This window comes from Microtus pennsylvanicus, chromosome 22 (assembly GCF_037038515.1).
Source record: "Microtus pennsylvanicus isolate mMicPen1 chromosome 22, mMicPen1.hap1, whole genome shotgun sequence".
Taxonomy (NCBI): Eukaryota; Metazoa; Chordata; class Mammalia; order Rodentia; family Cricetidae; genus Microtus; species Microtus pennsylvanicus.
In genome coordinates, this window is record NC_134600.1 from 1,046,118 (window position 1) to 1,066,014 (window position 19,897).

General features: G+C 42.6%; 1 protein-coding gene across 1 annotated transcript; it reads left to right on the forward strand.

Annotated features, from left to right (window-relative positions):
- Positions 1-279: 279 nt before the first annotated feature.
- On the forward strand, positions 280-19,828 carry LOC142840038 (cation channel sperm-associated targeting subunit tau-like). Its single transcript, XM_075956511.1, has 5 exons — positions 280-313; positions 487-548; positions 5,608-5,670; positions 9,650-14,710; positions 19,483-19,828. The coding sequence occupies exons 1-5, from the start codon at positions 280-282 to the stop codon at positions 19,816-19,818; spliced, it is 5,556 nt and encodes a 1,851-aa protein (XP_075812626.1). The 3' UTR covers positions 19,819-19,828.
- Positions 19,829-19,897: the final 69 nt, after the last annotated feature.

Here is a 19,897-nt window from a genome sequence, read left to right on the forward strand (position 1 = left end):
AGAGCCGGTTAAAAGTGGAAACATTTGACATAGACCTAAATTAATTTCTGACATGCTTTAACTATACAGAGCATGGTGACATGGAATTTCTATTTCTTACCACACCCATGCCAACAGGGATAGTGAAAATCATGGAGTTGGTAGGTGAAGACCCAAGGGTATGGACGCACCCAGGGACCAGAGGGCACTAATGATGGTTAAAGATACCGACAGCATTCACACTATGTCCCCACATCCTATGTGCCAGGCACAGTGTTAGACGTTGGACATTATATCGCGATGTCCCCTACAGATCAGCAGAACCAGGCCAGAGGCAGACTCACTAATTGAATGCTTTGTGCAAACTCATGGAATCCAAGCCCTGGGCTTTTGGCCACTGTGCTTTCTCATTCCTAGCCAAGAGATGCATTTTCAGAGCCCACTGCTCAAATGTTACACATGCCAACCAACTGATATGATTTTGGTGTTTGTGCCATTCTTTTTCAGATGAGATAATCGTATCTGACAAGCCCCTGGGACAAGAAAACACTAATCAAAAGGGAAAACCTGTAAGTACATGGATATATCCTTTAAAAATGGTTGTCACTTCCATTTTTTAAGAGTTATTAATATTTACTGATCTTCTTCAATATGCAAGCATGCATTCATTGCTGATCAATTTTAGGGTTATATTGTACACTTATAAAACAATATAAATGTCCCATTGACTTATCAAGCCCTACATTTTAATTCAGCGCTTCTGCCTTGCTATTTTTTTTTTACAAGCAAGCCACATAAACTAGCAAAACACAGACCAGGAAGTGGGGGGTATAAGCCCATCTCCCACGATATGAACTTTTGAAAAGGCCATTTGCTCATCCCAATTGCCCATTTATACTTCAAGTTCATTGTTTGGATTTGTCTCTTGCCTACGTGCATTGTCAAGCTAACCGCAATAAGTACTCCAGAAATATGACAGAAATTGTGTGGCTTGGAAAAAGGATCAAGCAAGAAAGGAATATCTAGATGAAAGGCAATGAGAAAGAAAATTTCATCTACCTCAGATTTGCGTTTGGAAGGGAAGAACCACGCTCACAGGGCAAGTTTCCAAGCGCTAAGGAAGCAGAGGCGTTCTTTCTCACAGCATTCAGTGATCACAAGGGCATCGGCATTTCATGCCAATTCTCTGTCGTAGGAAGTAGGTTTGATGGGGAACATACTGGGTCCCATGCCACAGAATGTGCAGTGACCCTAGAGTCTGCAGCCCTCCGTTCCTTAGGACATTCCTGGCTCTGATCTTCACCCAGGAAGGCATTACAACGTCCTGGAGAGTTTGACGTTTGGCGTTCACATCTGACTCGTGTATCTAAAAACAGCACAAAGACTCCAGTTGGCGTCACGGTCCGTGTGAGTATTAGGAGGAAGCTCACAACTTCTGTACGGATCATGCCAGGACAGGAGGCCGAGATTCCAAGTTAGAAGACGTGGATTAGGTGCCAGTCTTTCTGCTGTTAGCTGTGAGCAAGCTGACAGAGTCCACGGTACCTGTATGGGAATACCTACTGTGCAGCAGACCCTGGGAATTAACATTTAATGAGGTTACACTCTAACACCGGTACCATTTTGAGCTGTTAATGAGCATTTATTTAATGCGCACAAAGTGGGAATCTCTACTGGTTTTAATTACAGGCGAGGACACTGGAGTGGACTTTGCATAAACAGCACAGGGATGTCAGGATTTGATCCTAGTCTTCACACAGCCAACCACCTCCCGCCTGCCTGCCTTGAGAAGTTGAAGATACTCAGATCCCATTTAACGATGGGTATTCAGTCTGAGGAGTGCAATTTCGCTGCCCGAAAACCCAAGACTGCTATGAGATCACTAGGCAATAATACGATCTTGGGATCACTGTCTCTGACCAGATAGCTATAGAAATGAATGTCTCGGCGCAGCATGGGGTACGAACTCCCTACTCAACCCATAATACAGCACACAGCCTGAAGAGTCCTTTGAGCATTAAAGAGATGTGTGCCAACTGATTTTAAGAACTTAATAACCCAGAATGATATGGGGGGAGGCTTTTCAGAAACACCCGGCCATTATAGAAAATCCTGAACAAACTTGTAATAAAAGGTAACTTTCTCAAAAAGCTCACATATTATATTATATTGAATAGTGAAAGAGAATAGTGAAAGAGTGTTTATCCCCAAAGATCCGAAACAAGGCCAAGTGTTTGTCTTTAGTGGGATGCAGGAAATGTTGGTCATTGCAGCACAGCAAGAAAAGGAAGTAAAAAGCATGCGGAATAGAAAGGAGGAAACAGATTGCATTTTCAGATGGCACAGTCTGTATGGAAACCATCAGGAAGCTAGTAAGGGAGCACAGAAGAGCTGATGAATACAGATTCGGTTGTGCAGAAATCAGTATTATTTCCATACACTAACAAAAACATCCAGAAAAAATAACGTACAGTGACATAACTCAGAAAAGATGAAATAGTTATAAACGCATCAAAACATGTACGAAATATAGTAAAAAACGACGAGGGGCAAACATTGAACATCTAAATAAGTAGGTCAGTGCGCGTCAAGCTGCTCCAAAGATTTCACGCAAATTTGGTCGAAACTGTAGCTTTTGTAGATAAAATATCACTCCGGAAATGTATGTAGAGAGAAAAAGACCCCAGAATATTTGAAAATAATCTTTAAGAGGAACGACATAGGAATAATTACCTTGTAGTATATAGTAAGGAATGAGGAGTGTGATTTTGGAGGTGCAGGAGTAACACAGATCAGCTGGAGATAATAAACACACCAGCGGGGGCTGGAGAGGTGCCTCAGAGGTGAAGAGCGCTGATTGCCCCCTCAGAGGACTGGGGTTCAAGTCCCAGCACCCTCATAGTGGTTCACTCCAGTTCTCGGACACGATGCTCTCTCCTGAGCTCTCTGAGCGCCAAGCACACACATGGTGCACATAAAAACACGAAGGCACATGGTGTTTGATCCCAGCACTCTTGGGTGGGGGGCTATTACACAGGGAAACCCTGTCTCGAGAAACAAACAACAACAACAACAAAGTACCAAGGCGAACTCTCAAACAAAAAAAAAAGTAAAATGAATAACTCTAATAAATAAAATGCGTTTACAAAACCACGCCAGGGATAGTCCCACAGGTGCGATGAAATGGCTGATAATGGCGCACGGAGCGGTGGGACAAAGAGGGGAGACCTTCCTAGCTGTGTCTGGGACAACGGGCCAGCCACAGACAGAAGCGTCGACGAAGAGTGGCCTACGTCTCGTTTAAAATTTAAAACAGAATGAAACTCAATGCTAGTGAAATGTGGAGGAAAATATAGTGGAAAATGTCACGGTCGCTCCTAAAGAACACGAATAGTTTCTTTAAGCAAAAACGAAAGACAGAAACTAAATCTGTCCCTGCCAGGAACTGAGTTCTTGGGTGCTTACCCTACAGACATTAAGAGTTACATGTTGTGGGAAAAAGCCTGGGAACTTCTGCGCACAGCAGCCGCATTTATCGCTCAAACTCGGAAACAAGCAGGTGTCCACCAACTCAAGTAAACCACGGAGCAGTAGTCAGTAGTGAGAGGGGAAAAATTATCGACACATACAACAGCCTTTTTGAATTTTTGAGAATTATGCCAAGTAAAAGTAGACTGCTATCAAACACTATAGGCTCTACGATTCTACTTTCTTATCATTCTTGAACCGGTACAGTTATGAAAAGGAGGACGGATTAGTGGTTGTGTATGGACGCAGGAAGGAACTAAATGTGTTTGTAGAAAGGTCTTCTTGTGGGATAGTCTGTATCTTACCTTTATAGTGATGGTGCCTTCGTTGTGAAATGAGGCAACAGTTGTGTTAGATGCCACTACTGGGGGACCCTGTTAAGGGGTAAACAGGCTCCCCATGACCAAGAGAAATTCGAGTGGCAGCCTCCAAGGCAGCTTACAAGCACCAGACTTAGAAGTTTGAAAGAATCTATCGCCGGGGCAACAGATTTATAAATTGAAGGCATGTCAGAGTTCTAGAACAAATTCATAAACAGCCAAGCTTCACAATCAAGTTGCAAAATCCTCAGAATTCTATGAGAAAACAAGCTTGGAAGTAATTTGATGTTGAAAAGGGAGTACTTTTTATGAACCTAAGTGGGCGGCATGTTAAAGAAATGCTCAATTCTGAGACCAAAGCCTGGAGTACAAAGCTGAACCAGGAAGGACTGGCTGTGCCCCTTTCCATGCCCGGATCATCCGGGTGGCCATCTTTCAATCACACCTTCATGGTTTTTGAGCCCTTCAAAAATTAAAAACTTCGACGATGTGGCTCAGCTAACTTCCGTGTAAGCCCTGGCGTTGACCGGACCCTAAATCCTGCTCCCAAGGTCAGATGCGTGGAAGGCTGGAAGGGATGGGGATTTCGTTTTACTCAACGAAGACAGTATTTGGGAATGACAAAGAGAAATTGGTAGGACGCGGTGTGATGTAGAATAATGTGAACAAAATACTTAGACTAAAAACGATCAGTGTATGTTAAGGATCCGCAGCGATGGCTTCACTCTCTCCCCACTCGCGTCTGTGATGTCTTTGGCCATGCCCACTCTTGTCAGCCCTTGTCTCTTGTCTACTGATCCCCCTTCTATTTCCATGTCTCAGGAGCCAGTGAGGGGCTATTCACAGGGGTGCAGGCACCTTACTGTAGGAGAAAATGTCTCCTCTCCAGGGACCCCCTAACTGCCTGCCTGTTTCCTCAGGGAGGAGTGGGGCCTCATAGGTATCCCCCTGCCTCCATAACTGGTGCTGCTAGGTCCAATTTTTTTTCAAGTAAAAGAGTTTTATAGTCAGCATCTTCGAAATGAAAACATAGCACATTTTACTTGCAAAGCAAGGAATGAATATATTTAAATGTTTATTTTATGGGCATTGCTATTTTGTCTGTGCGTATCTGTGTGAGGGTGTTGGAGCCTCTGGAACTGAAGTTACAGACAGTCGTGAGTCACCATGTGAGGGCAGGGAATTGAACCCAGGTCCTCTGGAAGAGGACCCAGTGCTCTTAATAGTCGAGCCATCTCTCCAGCCCCCACAAAGAATGAATATTTAGAAGTGTTCAAATCCATAAAATCTTTAACTGTCAAAGGATTCATTCTGATTGCATAATTCTCATATAATTCATATAACGTGATATGATGGTCTGGTATAAACAAGCATCACATAAGGTATGTCCAGCATAAAAAGAACTTTATAATTTTAGAAGAAAGAGTGAAGTCCCAGGAGCTTCTTAATATCTGACTCTTTGTACATACCCAGAAATAGTAAAGCAAGCAGAAAAGTCACCAAGAAAATGACGGCCATGTGTCCCATTAATTAGCCCTTTGGTCTTTCACCTTCTGAGTAGTTAAATGTTCTTTAATGACAGTAAACTTTTATTTTGATCATAAATGCAGTCTAAGTATGAATAAATAAACACATATCACCTACCTCTCATTGTTCCTTTTAAGTAGAAAAAAAGGGGGGGAGGCTAAATGTCTCTTCATGGCCTGTACAGCCCAGTCATCCCACCTATGACTTTAAACAGATGCTAACTTGTTCTTCTGAAACCTTTCTTGAACTACAGCCCACCCAGATAAAACAAACTTGGGAAAGACATCCTACGGACCTTACCAGTAGTCTCCGAAAGGTAAGGATGACAACCGGGAAGCGTCTTCAGCAAACTGAGGGCCATGGGAAATGGTTCGTGTTCAGATCAGCATGATACCAGCTCCTTAAGCTGGAGAATGCCTTGCCGCTGAGCCGGCCCTGTCTACCGCTGATTTCTTGCTGGCAGCGTGTCTCCTGCTAAGGTACCACTAGAGATAGAATTCCAGATATTCTCTTTTCTCCATGGAAAGCAGTCATCACTAAGCTTCAAAAGCACTTTAACTGTGGATCTCTGGTTCTAATGGCTGTTAAACCCTTTGAGTGTACTGTTTACTTCCCCTTCGGATAGCTTGAAAGACACCACCGTCCGTGGTACTCGTGGTAACGGCCACCCAGCGGTCATCGTGGGTTATGCTCCTGCCTTAGCTCTAGCCAAGGGTGTCAATAGATCTGATCTCGTGCAGGCTTTGTGCAAGTACTCACGAGGGATCCGGCAGAAATACCTAGATTCAGTTCAGTAGTCTTCAGTTTGTATCACCATAAAACTTTGAGTAATGTATACCATATGCTATCACCTATTTCAAGAAACGTTAAAGAACCTGAAACATTTCAGGCATTTGTTGAACGCCAAGCACCCTTCTACCCCCTAGAGAGCACAAGACAAGAAGTAGGGACGGTGTATCAGAGAATATGAGCATGTGTAATGTCAACAGACACCGCCGATTTATCCTTTAACCCCGACACACTAACCCGCATGTGTGCTAAAATCTGGGAGAATCCTGTTCACTGATGGCTAACAATAACATTCCACCAACGCTTGAATTTCATTTTCTGGTTATTAACGAGGGCGAACAGTTTTCATGCGTGTTTCTGTTACGTGACTGCTTACATCATCCGTGTTCACAAATAAGGCTCTATGCTCATTTATGGACATGTGAAAGCCATTTTTGTATTCTAAAACACAATGCTTTCTTACTTGTGATGTTTATTTATAGGATTTATTTTAGATGTGGATGGGGTCAAATTTAGCAGCTTTTCCTCCACGGCTGTTAGCTTATGTCTAGTTTTGATAGTTTGTTTAGAAAACGTTTCTTCTTCCCAAGATGACGTCGGTAGTCTAGATTTTTCTGTTATATGCTTTTTATGTTTACTTCTGTGTGTGGGGGGGATGCTGGGAACTGAACCCCGGGCTTCGGACATTCTAGGTAAGTGTTCTACCAACTCAGCTGTGTCCCCAGACCATGTTTAGCTTCCAAACCACCTGTTTCTTTATGTATAACGAAAGAATCTCATTGTCTCGATGCTATTTAATAAAATTATCCGAGTGGTTAGCATACCTTTTGCCTAACAACACACATGAAACCATCACAACCCCAGTATCTAGCAATCTTTGACCCTTATCTTGCCATCAGGACAAAACGAGTAGCATATGATTGAGATGAGAATGTTGAAAGGGTTGGAGAGATGGCTCAGCAGCTAAAGGCTAGGTTCACAACCAAAAAAAAAAAAAAAGAATGTTTAAAAGCCTCATCCTTTTATATTGGTAGCTAGTAGGGGTTGTTTTTCTACCTAGTAAAGAGGGAATGCCTGTGAGAGCCAAGATGGAGAAGCGTGGATGAGTCCTGATTGCAAGCAGCTGCCACAACCAACCATGTCTGACCCTCAGACCTCCTAGTTAAGTGAGCATTTCTCGTTTTTAATGAAGCGTGCTGTTTGAAAGCAAGCATCATAAAAGCCACTGAGGCCTTCAAAGTCAAATGTACACACGGCATGGGAAAGCTGGTTAATACTTACCTGTTCCCCGTCGTTACAACCTCAGAGAGCGCCCTGTTTATTGCAGTTGCTCGGTGTTTGAAAATAACTAAGTTAAGGAAGGGCAAAATAATAGATTCACAAAAATCCAGTAAGAAATATTTTTGAGGAAGTTGGAGAAATAATAGTTCAGTGGTTACAAGCACGTAGGCAGAATCCAAGGACCCTGCAAATGCCTGTAACTCCAGGGTTAGTTTGTGGATTTTAATAACGAAGCTAGAGATGAATTGTCTTAACTCTATTAGAAGATGCAGACTGGCTGACAGAATGAAAACCAAGGTTTAAGCGTTTGCTGTCTGCCAGAAGCAAGGCTCAGTGGCAAAGACATGCACAGACTAAAACAATTGCGATTGCACGTGATATTCTAAGCAAATGGAACATGAAAGCAAAGAGGAGTAGCTATGTCTAACAAATTAAACCTCAGGCCAGGTAAAGAAGGACACTACAGATCTCTAAAGCAAAGTAATCATGAGACAGAATTCTTGTTTAGCTTTAACGAATGCTTATACCTTTAGGGACTCTTGAGAGTAAAATGATCTTGGAAAATATGTTTGTATTATGAGTTGTCTAAAATTAAAACTTCCTCTTTTACAAGGTGGCTTTTGTGCAGAAAGAGTATACTACACCTGTTTTCAGAGAGGACTCTAGAGAATTCAAGCCAAAATATCAGGCGAGTACTTTTATCCTAGTCTGGTACTAATTACAGTCAATCGCTAGGTTTTTCCAATACCACATATGCACATATGCAATATATGTGTATATACCAGTGCACATAAATAACATATATGTATTTCTCAAACCAGAACTAGTCATTAGAAAAGCTGGATTACCTTCTAAAATATGTATAGCCAAGCTTCCTTTGACCTAATCAATTTGAAAATGAAACCTTAGAGTATCTATTTCTGAAAAACAAAAACAAAGAAACAAAACAAAACCAAAAAAAAAAAAAGAAAAACACCAGGGCATTCTTAATATATCACCTGAGTATCTATTAGCACTTGAAAAATAATTATAATAAATTATGATCATTAACATGCACTTTAAGCTGAGTTGAAGTGAAATATTAAGCTGATTGTTTCAGGTTTTGCATTTTTTTCGATCTCACACTGTAGACGTTGCACAAAGAGACTGAATAAGAGGCTTTTAAGAAAAAGATTTTAGAAACCTTTAACAAGTGAGCTATCCATCCAGCTGGGTGATGGAATCCTCGCTGCTCTCTCAGAGGACCGGAGTTTGGTTCTGGGTACCCACGTCTGGTGCCTCCCCCCCAACCACCCACAATGCCAGCTCCAAAGATACCAGCCTCTTTTGCTCTCCATGGGAAAAGAAACCACATGAATTGAAATTTATTTTTAAACAGACACATTTCATTTTAAAGATTGTTCCGACGTTTGAATATATAGATCTCAATTTAGTATAGCTATTGTACTGAAATTTCACTGTAAGCCAGAGATTTTTTTCTTCACGTTATTCTCTTAATCATCTCTGCATACTCAAAAGCACCCTTCTACTGTGGCATATTAAGGGCTGAGCAGAGGCCTTCACTGTTGGAACTCAGACTTAAATGCACGTGATATATGCCCCTAAAATGATCTTTAAAGAAAAATGTCGTGGACATTTACTGCTGTGTGCATCTTTTAAAATTCACAGATTACTACTACGTGGTAAATATTTATAGCGAAGGAGATTTTAACTTTGGTGTCAACCACTTACTCTCTCAGCAGACACAACTAAATGTAATCGTTAAAAAAAGTATTTACAGTATTTAACTACTTTCAAGTAGCTAACGATTTCACTGTAGACAGGGTGAGTAAGGACAGAGGGTCCCTTAAGCCCAGGCATTCCAGGCCTGCCTGGGTAACATAGGAAGACCTCATCTCAAAAATAAGTAGATCAATAAATAAATATACAAAAAAAATTAAAATTAAAAGCTAACAATGCCAGTGCCTCACCAGAAAAATTCCAAGTAGCAAAAAAATGGGGTATAGTGTCAGAATTAAGAAATTAAATGTTTTTTTTTACTGAAATTTATTTTCACTCAAACTTCAAATATTTTCTAATGAAGTTGATTTCTCTCGCATTATAAAAATAGGTGGGAGGCTCGATCAATTGACAACTTGCTCTACAAAGACTGACCAGAAAGGTCATTAAATTGATGTAAAAAAATGCTAAGGAGTTTCTTTTCCTCTTTTATATTACATTTTCAGAAACTCATCAAGAGTGGTCTTGATCCTTTTCTAAGGAACATAAACAGCAAAATGCCATTCAGAAAGAAGAAAGGCCAAGGCGCACACAGATCTCCAAGCATTTCAAGTGCAGATGACGCAGAACACGAAGACCAAGACCCTCCTTACACAGAACATTCAAGGTCTGCAGGATCTCACACATCCTGGGCTGAAGATCCTAACCTTGCCACAACCCACATGGTAAACCAGAAAAGTAACTTGCCTCCTGAACATACTACCATCAACACAATGATTGCAGACAGGAAGATTACATGGTCACTCGATCCTACTCTCAACACAACAGACACATCAGATATGAAGAAAATATTCACCAGTGATCATCCCGTTTACACCATAACAAAGTTATCAGATACGGATTATAAACTGTCAACTGACCCTAGTTCCAATACAACAAAGGCTTCAGATACAAGGCTATCCAGTGCTCCTAGTTCTAATACAACAAAGGCTTCAGATACAAGGCTATCCAGTGCTCCTAGTTCCAATACGGCAAAGCCTTCAGACACGAGACTATCCAGTGCTCCTAGTTCTAATACAACAAAGGCTTCAGATACAAGGCTATCCAGTGCTCCTAGTTCCAACACGGCAAAACCTTCAGACACAATGTTATCCAGTGCTCATAGTTCCAATACAGCAAAGCCTTCAGACACGAGGCTCTCCAGTGTTCATAGTTCAAATACGGCAAAGCCTTCAGACACCAGGCTATCCAGTGTTCATAGTTCTAATACTGCAAAGCATTCATATACGAGACTATCCAGTGGTCCTAGTTCCAATATGGCAAAGCCTTCAGACACAATGCTATCCAGTGCTCATAGTTCCAACACGGCAAAGCCTTCAGACACCAGGTTATCCAGTGTTCATATTTCTAATACGGCAAAGCCTTCGGACACAAGACTATCCAGTGTTCATAGTTCCAATACGGCCAAGCCTTCAGACATGAGACTATCCAGTGTTCATAGTTCCAATACGGCAAAGGCTTCAGACACGAGACTATCCAGTGCTCCTAGTTCCAATACGGCAAAGGCTTCAGACATGAGACTATCCAGTGTTCATAGTTCCAATACGGCCAAGCCTTCAGACATGAGACTATCCAGTGTTCATAGTTCCAATATGGCAAAGCCTTCAGACACCAGGCTCTCCAGTGTTCACAGTTCCAACACGGCAAAGCCTTCAGACACAATGTTATCCAGTGTTCATAGTTCCAATACGGCCAAGCCTTCAGACATGAGACTATCCAGTGTTCATAGTTCCAATATGGCAAAGCCTTCAGACACCAGGCTCTCCAGTGTTCACAGTTCCAACACGGAAAAGCCTTCAGACACGAGGCTCTCCAGTGTTCACAGTTCCAACACGGAAAAGCCTTCAGACACGATGTTATCCAGTGTTCATAGTTCCAATACAGCAAAGCCTTCAGACACCAGGCTCTCCAGTGTTCATAGTTCCAATACGGCAAAGCCTTCAGACACGAGGCTCTCCAGTGTTCACAGTTCCAACACGGAAAAGCCTTCAGACACGATGTTATCCAGTGTTCATAGTTCTAATACAGCAAAGCCTTCAGACACCAGGCTCTCCAGTGTTCATAGTTCCAATACGGCAAAGCCTTCAGATACGAGGCCATCCAGTGTCCCTAGTTCCAATTCATCACAGACTTCAGTCCCTAATAGGTTGCCCCATAATGCTAGTATCATTTCAACAAAGTCTTCAGATATTAAGAATACACTGTCCCAGGATCCTAGTACCATTCTGACGAAGCCTTCCGATGTTAGTATTGTGAGCCACGATTCTAGCAATAATGCCAAAAAGTCTTCAGATACTAGCACATCGTCCCGAGTTCTTAGTATCATATCCACAAAGTCTTTAGATAGTAAGAATAAGTTGCCAGGTGGTACCCCTACCGCCCATTCAGATCTGACCACCAACACAGTCAGAACTCCAGCTTCTAGGGATAAGTTAGTGCGGGATCCCGCTGTCTTCACAGTGTACTCTTTGGATGTGCAGCTACCAAATGTGCCTTTCCCAAACTACCAAAAAGAATCGTCCTCGCCTGAGAATGTAAACATCTATCACCCCTTGAGCTCAACCAAGTTGACCTCTGATGCTGAAAACAGAAGACCGTCCGTAGCACTCAAATCAGTTTTCAGTAGGAATCTGCAAGACCTCTCAGACGAGTTATTTCCTAAGCCGGACGCCGGCACAAACACTGCCGAGGCAGTAATGGAAAGCTCCTTTCTATCTCTAAGTGTGCGCGACAGGCCCTCAAATGGGGTGGAAGACAAAGTGTTTGGAAAGGTCCAAGACATAAAGAACTGGCTTTTGTCCAAAGACATTCTAAATTCACAGGCTCTTCTAAGTCCCATGGTTAAAAGTGTTCCTCGAGATGTGTTTCCGGAAGGCGGACCGGGAACATCTTCAGACATAGAAGGTGTCTCCGGCAAACCCTTAGAAGCTGCTGAAATAAATTTTCCAACGAACAGAAAGAGAAGCTTTAAAACAAAGCATTTAGTAAGCGAAGTGTCAAGCTCCAGTCTGGATTTAGATGGTGGTGTCTTTGAACACATCATTAAGCAAATATTCACTGGGCCCCTATTATCACACCTGGAGGCAGGGATGGCGCTGAGTGAGGCACAGACGGCCCTGCAGAAACAGCTGCTCACTTCCTCGGAGAGAAGTTCGTCGTCACAGATTGATAACTATGACAGCAATGAAGTTCCTTTGTCGCCGGCCAAATCCAGTATAAGCAGAATCTTACAGTCTTTTCCTGTAGAAACTCTCTTGGAATCTGGGATGATCAGCGTGACAGAACTAAAAAAAGAGAACCAGAGCTCTTTGTTGGACGGACAGACGGCCTCTCCCGAGGACAAGGTGCAGAACCTGACGGAGCAACACTCTAACGTCCAAAGCCAAACAAAGCTGCTTTCAAGACAGACTACGCCTACTACTCAGCCCACAGTTACCTTTGTGAGTGGAGCTGATTACCAAGAAGACAGCCAAAGAGTCGACAAACAGTCAGACTTCCTGAACAAGCAGCAGCATCTGGATCCAGAGGAGACTGGGCTAAGTTCCACGTTGGAGACTTTAAGTAGCAGCTTCGTGGGCAAACTTAAAGACACAGATGCAGTAATGTTAAAATCCTTCCTAAAAAATATCTTCAGGGCGCTCTTCAAATATAACCAGTCAGAGAAAGAGCTTGATAGACTAATTTCACATTCTGCGCCCCACGGTGCAGAACACCTAGAAAAAATTCAAGGGGATTTTAACAAAGCAGACAGAGTAGACAGGAAGGCCACTTTGGATCCGAAGTTGTGTGAGTCAGAAGTCAAAACTCTGAAGATCGAGTTAGGTAAGCACATTCAGCATTACCTTATAGAAAGGCTCTCGGAGGTGGGCCACATCACCAAGGAGGATTTACCAAAAGATTACGGAAACCTGGGTCAGATGAGCGAGAAAGCAGAGGCCAAAGAGCCAAGCCCTCCCCAGGACAGGTATTCGGAAACCATCAAGGAAGTCGTGTCTTTTGTGAAGAGTTTCAACCATCACTTCGTAGATAAACACTTAGAAACAAAACTTCGATCTTTTCTAAATGAAATTCTCCAAAAATGTTGCCTGAGGAATCTTTCAGGGAGCAATTTATTCAATGAGGCAGATAGCATGGCTCTCCGCCCCAGCATGTCCTCACTGAGAAGTAAGAGCACCCCAAGGTGTTTGCCTGAGCTGGAACAAGACATTGCCAGTGGGGGTTTGGGTTCAAAGCTTAAAATAAACATGAAATACCCTTTAAGTGAATCTCTACAAAATTGCCTCAATGTTATACCAGAAAATGAATTATTAGGTCTAAAAACGGATTTGAATAAATACGTCCAGGTTCTCTTTATAGAAAAACTTCAGAAATCAGGACTAATTATAGAAAAACAGCTAGAGGGGATCAGCCAGCAAGTTAATTCTCTTGATTCATCTTCCAGGTCATTAAACTACACAAAACCAGATTTACCTCTTAGAGGTGAAAGTTACTTTATGAGGGAGGATTCAGAAAAGCAAAAGAAATATCCAAAAGTCTGTCAAAATCCCATGTCACCAACATTCCTTGAAGATCCATACGGAGAAAAAGAACTGACCCGAGAGGAAGAAAAGGGGGGCTCTTTCTCACACAGTTTGAAAGAAAATCTACCAGCAGTCTGGGAACATAAGCATGTTTATAGTAGGGAAGTTAAAACACTAATAAAAGTACAACCTCATCCCAATAAAAATATCCAGGCAAATCCATTAAACAAGTCACCAGAAAGACTTGCAGATCTATTACTTAAGAAACACCAGAAAGATCATGGTTTCATGCAACTTCCTCAAGCAGAAAACTCTGTTTACAAAGCAGAGACTCAAGAGTCCTACAGCTGGGATGGTCGATCAAAACAAATTCAATCAAAACTTTGCTTTGAAAAGACAGTAAGAGCGAAGTCACTTGACAAAAGGGAGAGCAATAACATCTGTAAATTGCTTGCTCAGGAAAAACCCGATATGGGATTGCCACCTTATCTAAAGCTTCCTACCTCCAAAATGTCAAGAGAAAATGAACACTTAAATAGACAACCCTTCCCTACCTGGCGGAATAACACTTTCCTTTATGTCAACACAGAGAGTGGGGAACAATCAAAACTAGACAAGTACTGTCAAAAGTGGAAAGGAAACAATAACAACAATAAAAAACACTTGGTAACGTTTGCACAATTCAAAAACGAAATGGAAACTCTTTATACAAACCCGTACGAAGCTTGCCATGAAAAATGCACCAAGATCTCTGAATCGCCACCATTCGAAAACAAAGAAGATGGGAGAGACTCACGGCCATCCTTCTTCCCAGAAGTACTGAAGAGAGAAAACATGAAATCCAAAAGAAGAGATTACACCGTCAAACCGAAGAAGTCATTTTACAAGCTAGTTAGGATACTGCCAGCGACACTGCCCACAAGACCTCACCTCCGGAAGTCTGTCCCAAGGACTTTGCTTCACTGGACTGCAAGGAGAACTATACATGTAATCATGCTTTTCCTAAGTATTTTCCTCCTGTAAAGTTTTATAATAATTTTGCCTTAGAATACGTATACCTTCTAAATGAAGGTGTGTGTGTGTGTGTGTATGTGTGTGTGTGTAGGGTGTGTCTGTGTGTGTATGTGTGTACCTCTAATATCCATACAGACTTGTGTATTTTAAAAATGTTCTGTTGTGTTCAAATATCTCAACTGATTCAAAAGACAATTACAAAACCAGAATGTCTTTTATGAAGTAGGAAAAGGGTACCTCATCTGGGACATGACTTAGAAAATGGTGTTCTTTTTTCTAGGAAAGCCCTCGCGGCTAACAAATCTGAAGCCCAGGCACACGGTTGTGTCTTTGGAAGCCTGGCTGGCTGGCCCTCCTGACTGAGGTTAGCCTAGGGTACTGTGCCATGTTGCGCCTACACAACCATGGGAGGTCAGGTACCACGGAAACATAACTGAGATTTTCTTCTCCCAGAGACAGAACTGTATACATGGGTCTTTCAGATAACTGGATTGTCTTGGTTAGTAAAGAAGTAGGAAGCTCTCATTCTGCTAGGAATTAGAATCATATGTACAACGTACACTCTTTTGGATTACTAGTTGAAACTCTTAAATTTAGCTCTACTTGCTTGGCCCTTTACCCTCCTGGCTCGATCATCTTCTGAGATCTAGGGAGTTAAATTCTAGGTTTTGTTAGTTCTTTGAAATTTTCAGTGTTTTTGTTCACATTCGCTTGCCCAGCTCCCCTCAGGCCCAGCTTCCTTCGCTACCTACCCAACGTGTGTCTTCTTCCCAAGCCCCATCAAGTCCCATCTGTTGCTGCCCAGACACTATTGGACGTGTGAACCATGGACACGGAGCGTGGTCAGCTTACTAGGGGCTACATTCTTCAAGAGAACTGACTTCTCTCTTCTGGAAGCTGTCTGTTCATCTGCAACATCTCCTTGAAAAGGGGGTGAGGCTTCTCCAGCCTACCCTCTCCACACTGGGACTTCTGTCCTGGTTTGCCCTCACACCAGCTACCACAACCACTGTGCTTTCAAATGTGTGCGCCTGTCCCTTGTGTCCCGTTGTGTGTTCACCCATTGCCTGGGGCTCTTACCCTCTTCCTGCTCCCTCCTCTGCAATGATCCAGTCTCGGGAAGAGGGGATGTGATGTAGATTGTCCCATTTAGGGCTGAGCGTTCCACGGCCTCTTGTTCTCTGTACCTCAGCCAGCTGTGGATCTCTGTGTTAGTCACCACCTACAGTGAGTTACAGAGGCTTCTTTGACCAATCTCCGGATAGAACAGTCACTGATAGCCCGATAACAGCTTCTGGGCCTGACAGGGATGCCAGCTACAGGTTCTGTCCATCAGGTGGGATTGAAACCCAAACAGAAAGTGTGTGGTTACTCCCATGATGTCGGTGCTGCTATGGCATCCGCGGGCACGCTGTGCCAAGCAGATGTGGTTTTTAGCTTTTACAGGGTTCACAGCTGGGTACGACTGACTGATTTTTTTTGTTTTTTTTTGTTTTCCCCCTTCTGGTAGTGTGAATAGTACTCCCAGCACTGTGGACCCAGCTAACAGGGATGAGGCTTCCAGGCCAGTACCATCTTGACACCTCCATGTCCCATGATTCATGTCTGTGGTATCTTCAGCAATACGGTCTTATCAAATTCTGGAGGGCAAATAGCATTGGCAATAGCCTGTAATGTTTGAGGTATATAGGACCTCACCAGTAAATAACTCCAAAAGCAGCAACTTGTTCCTGGCATTGGGCTTTTAATTTGTTAACTTGTGGCATTTAGCTGTGGCTGCTATCCCTCTATAGATCCCATCATATCATAAGGCAACTCCATTATATGGGGAGGAGGGAGGGGAGAGAGAGAAGCAGACAGCTCTCCATGCAACTTTTTTTTCCCAAAGGTCCCCATATTCCTCCTCTACCCCACTCTCCCAATCCCTTCCCAATTTAACCCTTCCTGTTCCATGACTGCTAGGCTTTGTGTGTACATTCTAAAGCAAGAAAATATAGAAGCAGCGGGCATTTATTTTGATTCTCTGGATCATGGCTCTTCTCCCTTAATTTGTGCAGTGCACATGAATCATAATTTGGAAAACTCTTAAGATCCGAAACCGATCTTAAATCAACAACTTGATTACATTAGTCTGCCTTTGAACGGGAAAATAAATCTAATTTCAGAAGTTACTTTGATACTTTTTATGCAGTAAAGCAAGCTACTAACTCTATAGTGGCAGGACTGACATAGCTCTATGCTATATGTAATATAAATATTCTGACAGCTTCTTAGTGGTGGGATAAGAATATATATTCTTAATTTTAGATTTTTTTCTATCTAAATATAGTCATTTGGTATTGAGCTAGTGTATCTGTGTATACACAGGCATGTGCATATTAAGAAAAGAAACAGATTCAATTTGAGTTCTGAAGAAAGAAGATCAAGGTCCTTTAGAGACTTTTTCCCCCAAATGAGTAAATTATGTTCATGTCAAATTGTATAAAAGCATATATGATCTCATAACCCTTTGTGCATGTGCGTGTGTGTGTATGTATTCTGGTGCATATGCCCATACTGTGGAGGCCAGACATTAACCCTGGCTGTAGCTTCTTAGTGTTATCCACTTGGTCTTTTGGTTTGGTTTGGTCTGAGACAGGATCTCTCATTGGTCTGGAACTTGATGATTAGGGTTGGTGGGCTGGCTGGCAAGTTTCAAGGATCCTCTTCTCTCTCTCTCTCTCTCTCTCTCTCTCTCTCTCTCTCTCTCTCTCTCTCTCTCTTTCTCTCTCATCTCCCTCTCTCTCTCCATTTCTCTCTCTATGTCCTTCTCTCTCTCTCTCCCTCCTTCCCTCCCTCCCTCCCCCCCCTCTTTCTCTCTCTCTCCCCCCCCCTCCCTCCTTCCCTCCCTCCTTCCCTCACCCCTTCCCCCCTCCCAGCCCTGGGATTCCAGTGGCTCACAACCATGCCCAGGTTTGTTGTTTGTTTTCTAACATGAGTTCTGGAGACTGAACTCAGGTCCTAATGCTTGCATGGGAGGCATTTTACCAACCGAGCCAACTCCTCAGCACTCACAACCCTTCCTCTTAGAGCAAGGGAGGACAGCTTGTAGTTATCTCCTTATAGTAGGACTAAGTGTTTCTGAACTTTTGTCTCTAATGGACAAGTGAATTCAATGGCACTAGAGCTTTTTGTCAAATGATCACAAAGATGTCCTTCTATTTCCTGAAACCTAAGAAATTCTGAAATGAATCAGTCAAAAGACAGAAAAGCTGCTGTTGGGAGGGACCTGACCCTGGAGGGACAGTTCCTTAAAGGGTTTTGGCTTCTAACTTCTTATTTTCCACTCCTTTTGAAGCAGCATGTCCCTTTTAAAATTCCAAGAATAGAAGGGACTTCTTTCGAGCCAGTGATGTGGTTCTCGTGGCCTCCCACTGACATCCTGGCTACCAGCTATGGATTAAAGTTGTTATTTACTAATGTAGCAGAACCTCTGAAGAATCAGCTTGGGCTGCTTGTCCTACATACATGAGAGGAAAAAGAATCACTGGACATGGGAGTATACACCATGAACTCCAAAGGCCAGATGATCTCAAGTTTTAGTTTAGTTTTAGCCTAAGCTACCCAGTGAGTTCCAAACCAGGTTTATGCGGGCTAGAGTGTAAGATCTTTTTTTCTCAAGAAGAAAGAAAAAGAGTATCTTCCTGCCATCTCCAAACCCAGGCAAAAACTCAAGTAGGTCGGATTCCTTTTGCAGATGGCTGTAGTCTTTTGTAGATCTCTGTAGTCATCCAGATTCTTACTAGTCCTACCCAACCTCCTTGAGCCTATAATTAGCCACGCCTGCCTTATCTCTCATCAAAACACCCATCTCTGTGAGTGGCTGTGCCGTTCCCCTGTGGGATGAACTCCTCTGTGAAGAAACTAGCTGACACCACTGCGCGGCCAGCAGCTCCGCACCCTTTTAGGAACACATTCGATTGTCCTTCATATTAAAAACACAGCCATAGACAACTGTCACGTTCCCCCTCTTGTTATTTTGGTGACCTTGAACTCACGGTGACCCTCTTCCTCTACCATTGAGCAAGGGGACTAAGCCACCACACTTGGCCAAGGATTTTTAATGTAAACATTATAATGATCGATCTGGGTGTGGTGATATATACTTAGAATACTACCAATCAGGAGACCGAGACAAGAAGATTTAGAGTAAGAGGCCAGCTTAGACTATATACCGATATTCAGTCCCATACAAATATTACAATTACAGTCTTAGAATGTTATGTTGTATATCTGCATATGTATATACACACATATATATATATACACTAACAAAGATGGTTATTAAAGTGACTTCTGGAGACAGATAAAAGTTTAGATGATATAAAAGTAAAAAATATCAAAGTTTATAATTTACATTTGAGGCCATGGGAAAGATAGTTTGGAAAAGAACTGTAGACTAGAGACTAGGCTGGCCTACTTTGCCTGGGTCTGACCCCGGAGGACAGCTTAGATCTGGGTTCATTTTCATTATCTTTCACCCTTGGAAGCAAGTCCTCTAAAAAGGTAAGAGAAAAACCAACCACTCCTCAGGGAGCGTCTAATGGGAAGCCCCGGGTGTACAGCACACATTGAGACTACCTAAGAAACATCAGGGCGTTTATTTCTTAACTGCTGATCCTACAGGCTTACTTCTTATAATGTGAAAAATGTATTCTCAAGAAGCCTAACTTACTACCCCTTTGATGCTTTGTTTCAAAATGTAGGACTGTTTGGATAGATTCGATGATTTACACATGCCTTCAGTCAAACATCCTAAAAACTCAAAATCAAGAGCCAGACTTTTAGGCAAGAGTCCAGACGATCCCTACAACCAGGCAAAGCACTGTGCACGACCCTTCACTGCGCCGAACAAACGCCGAGAAAGTGTCGCCGGGAAATTCGCAAGTCCTCGGATGGTTTCAGCGGGCTTAGTTCATATACACGATACCACCCCAGAGTACGAGATACGTAAAATACGGTCCAAAAGAAAATTAAAAGAGAATATTGAAAAACGTCCGCTCATTTGTGATATTATCCAGATGCTAGATTCTATAGGATGATATGTGAGGCCACCAGTCAGAATATAATTCCTGCACTCACAAAATGGTTTGGAGATCTATCCCCCATGTGTGATAGAAG

Excerpts from the sequence above, each read along its gene's own strand:
- LOC142840038 (XM_075956511.1), top strand. The coding sequence starts at position 280 with ATGTCCCCTACAGATCAGCAGAACCAGGCCAGAG. Across the intron at positions 549-5,607 it reads CTAATCAAAAGGGAAAACCT|CCCACCCAGATAAAACAAAC; the intron begins GTAAGTACATGG and ends CTTGAACTACAG. Across the intron at positions 14,711-19,482 it reads CTGCAAGGAGAACTATACAT|GACTGTTTGGATAGATTCGA; the intron begins GTAATCATGCTT and ends TTCAAAATGTAG.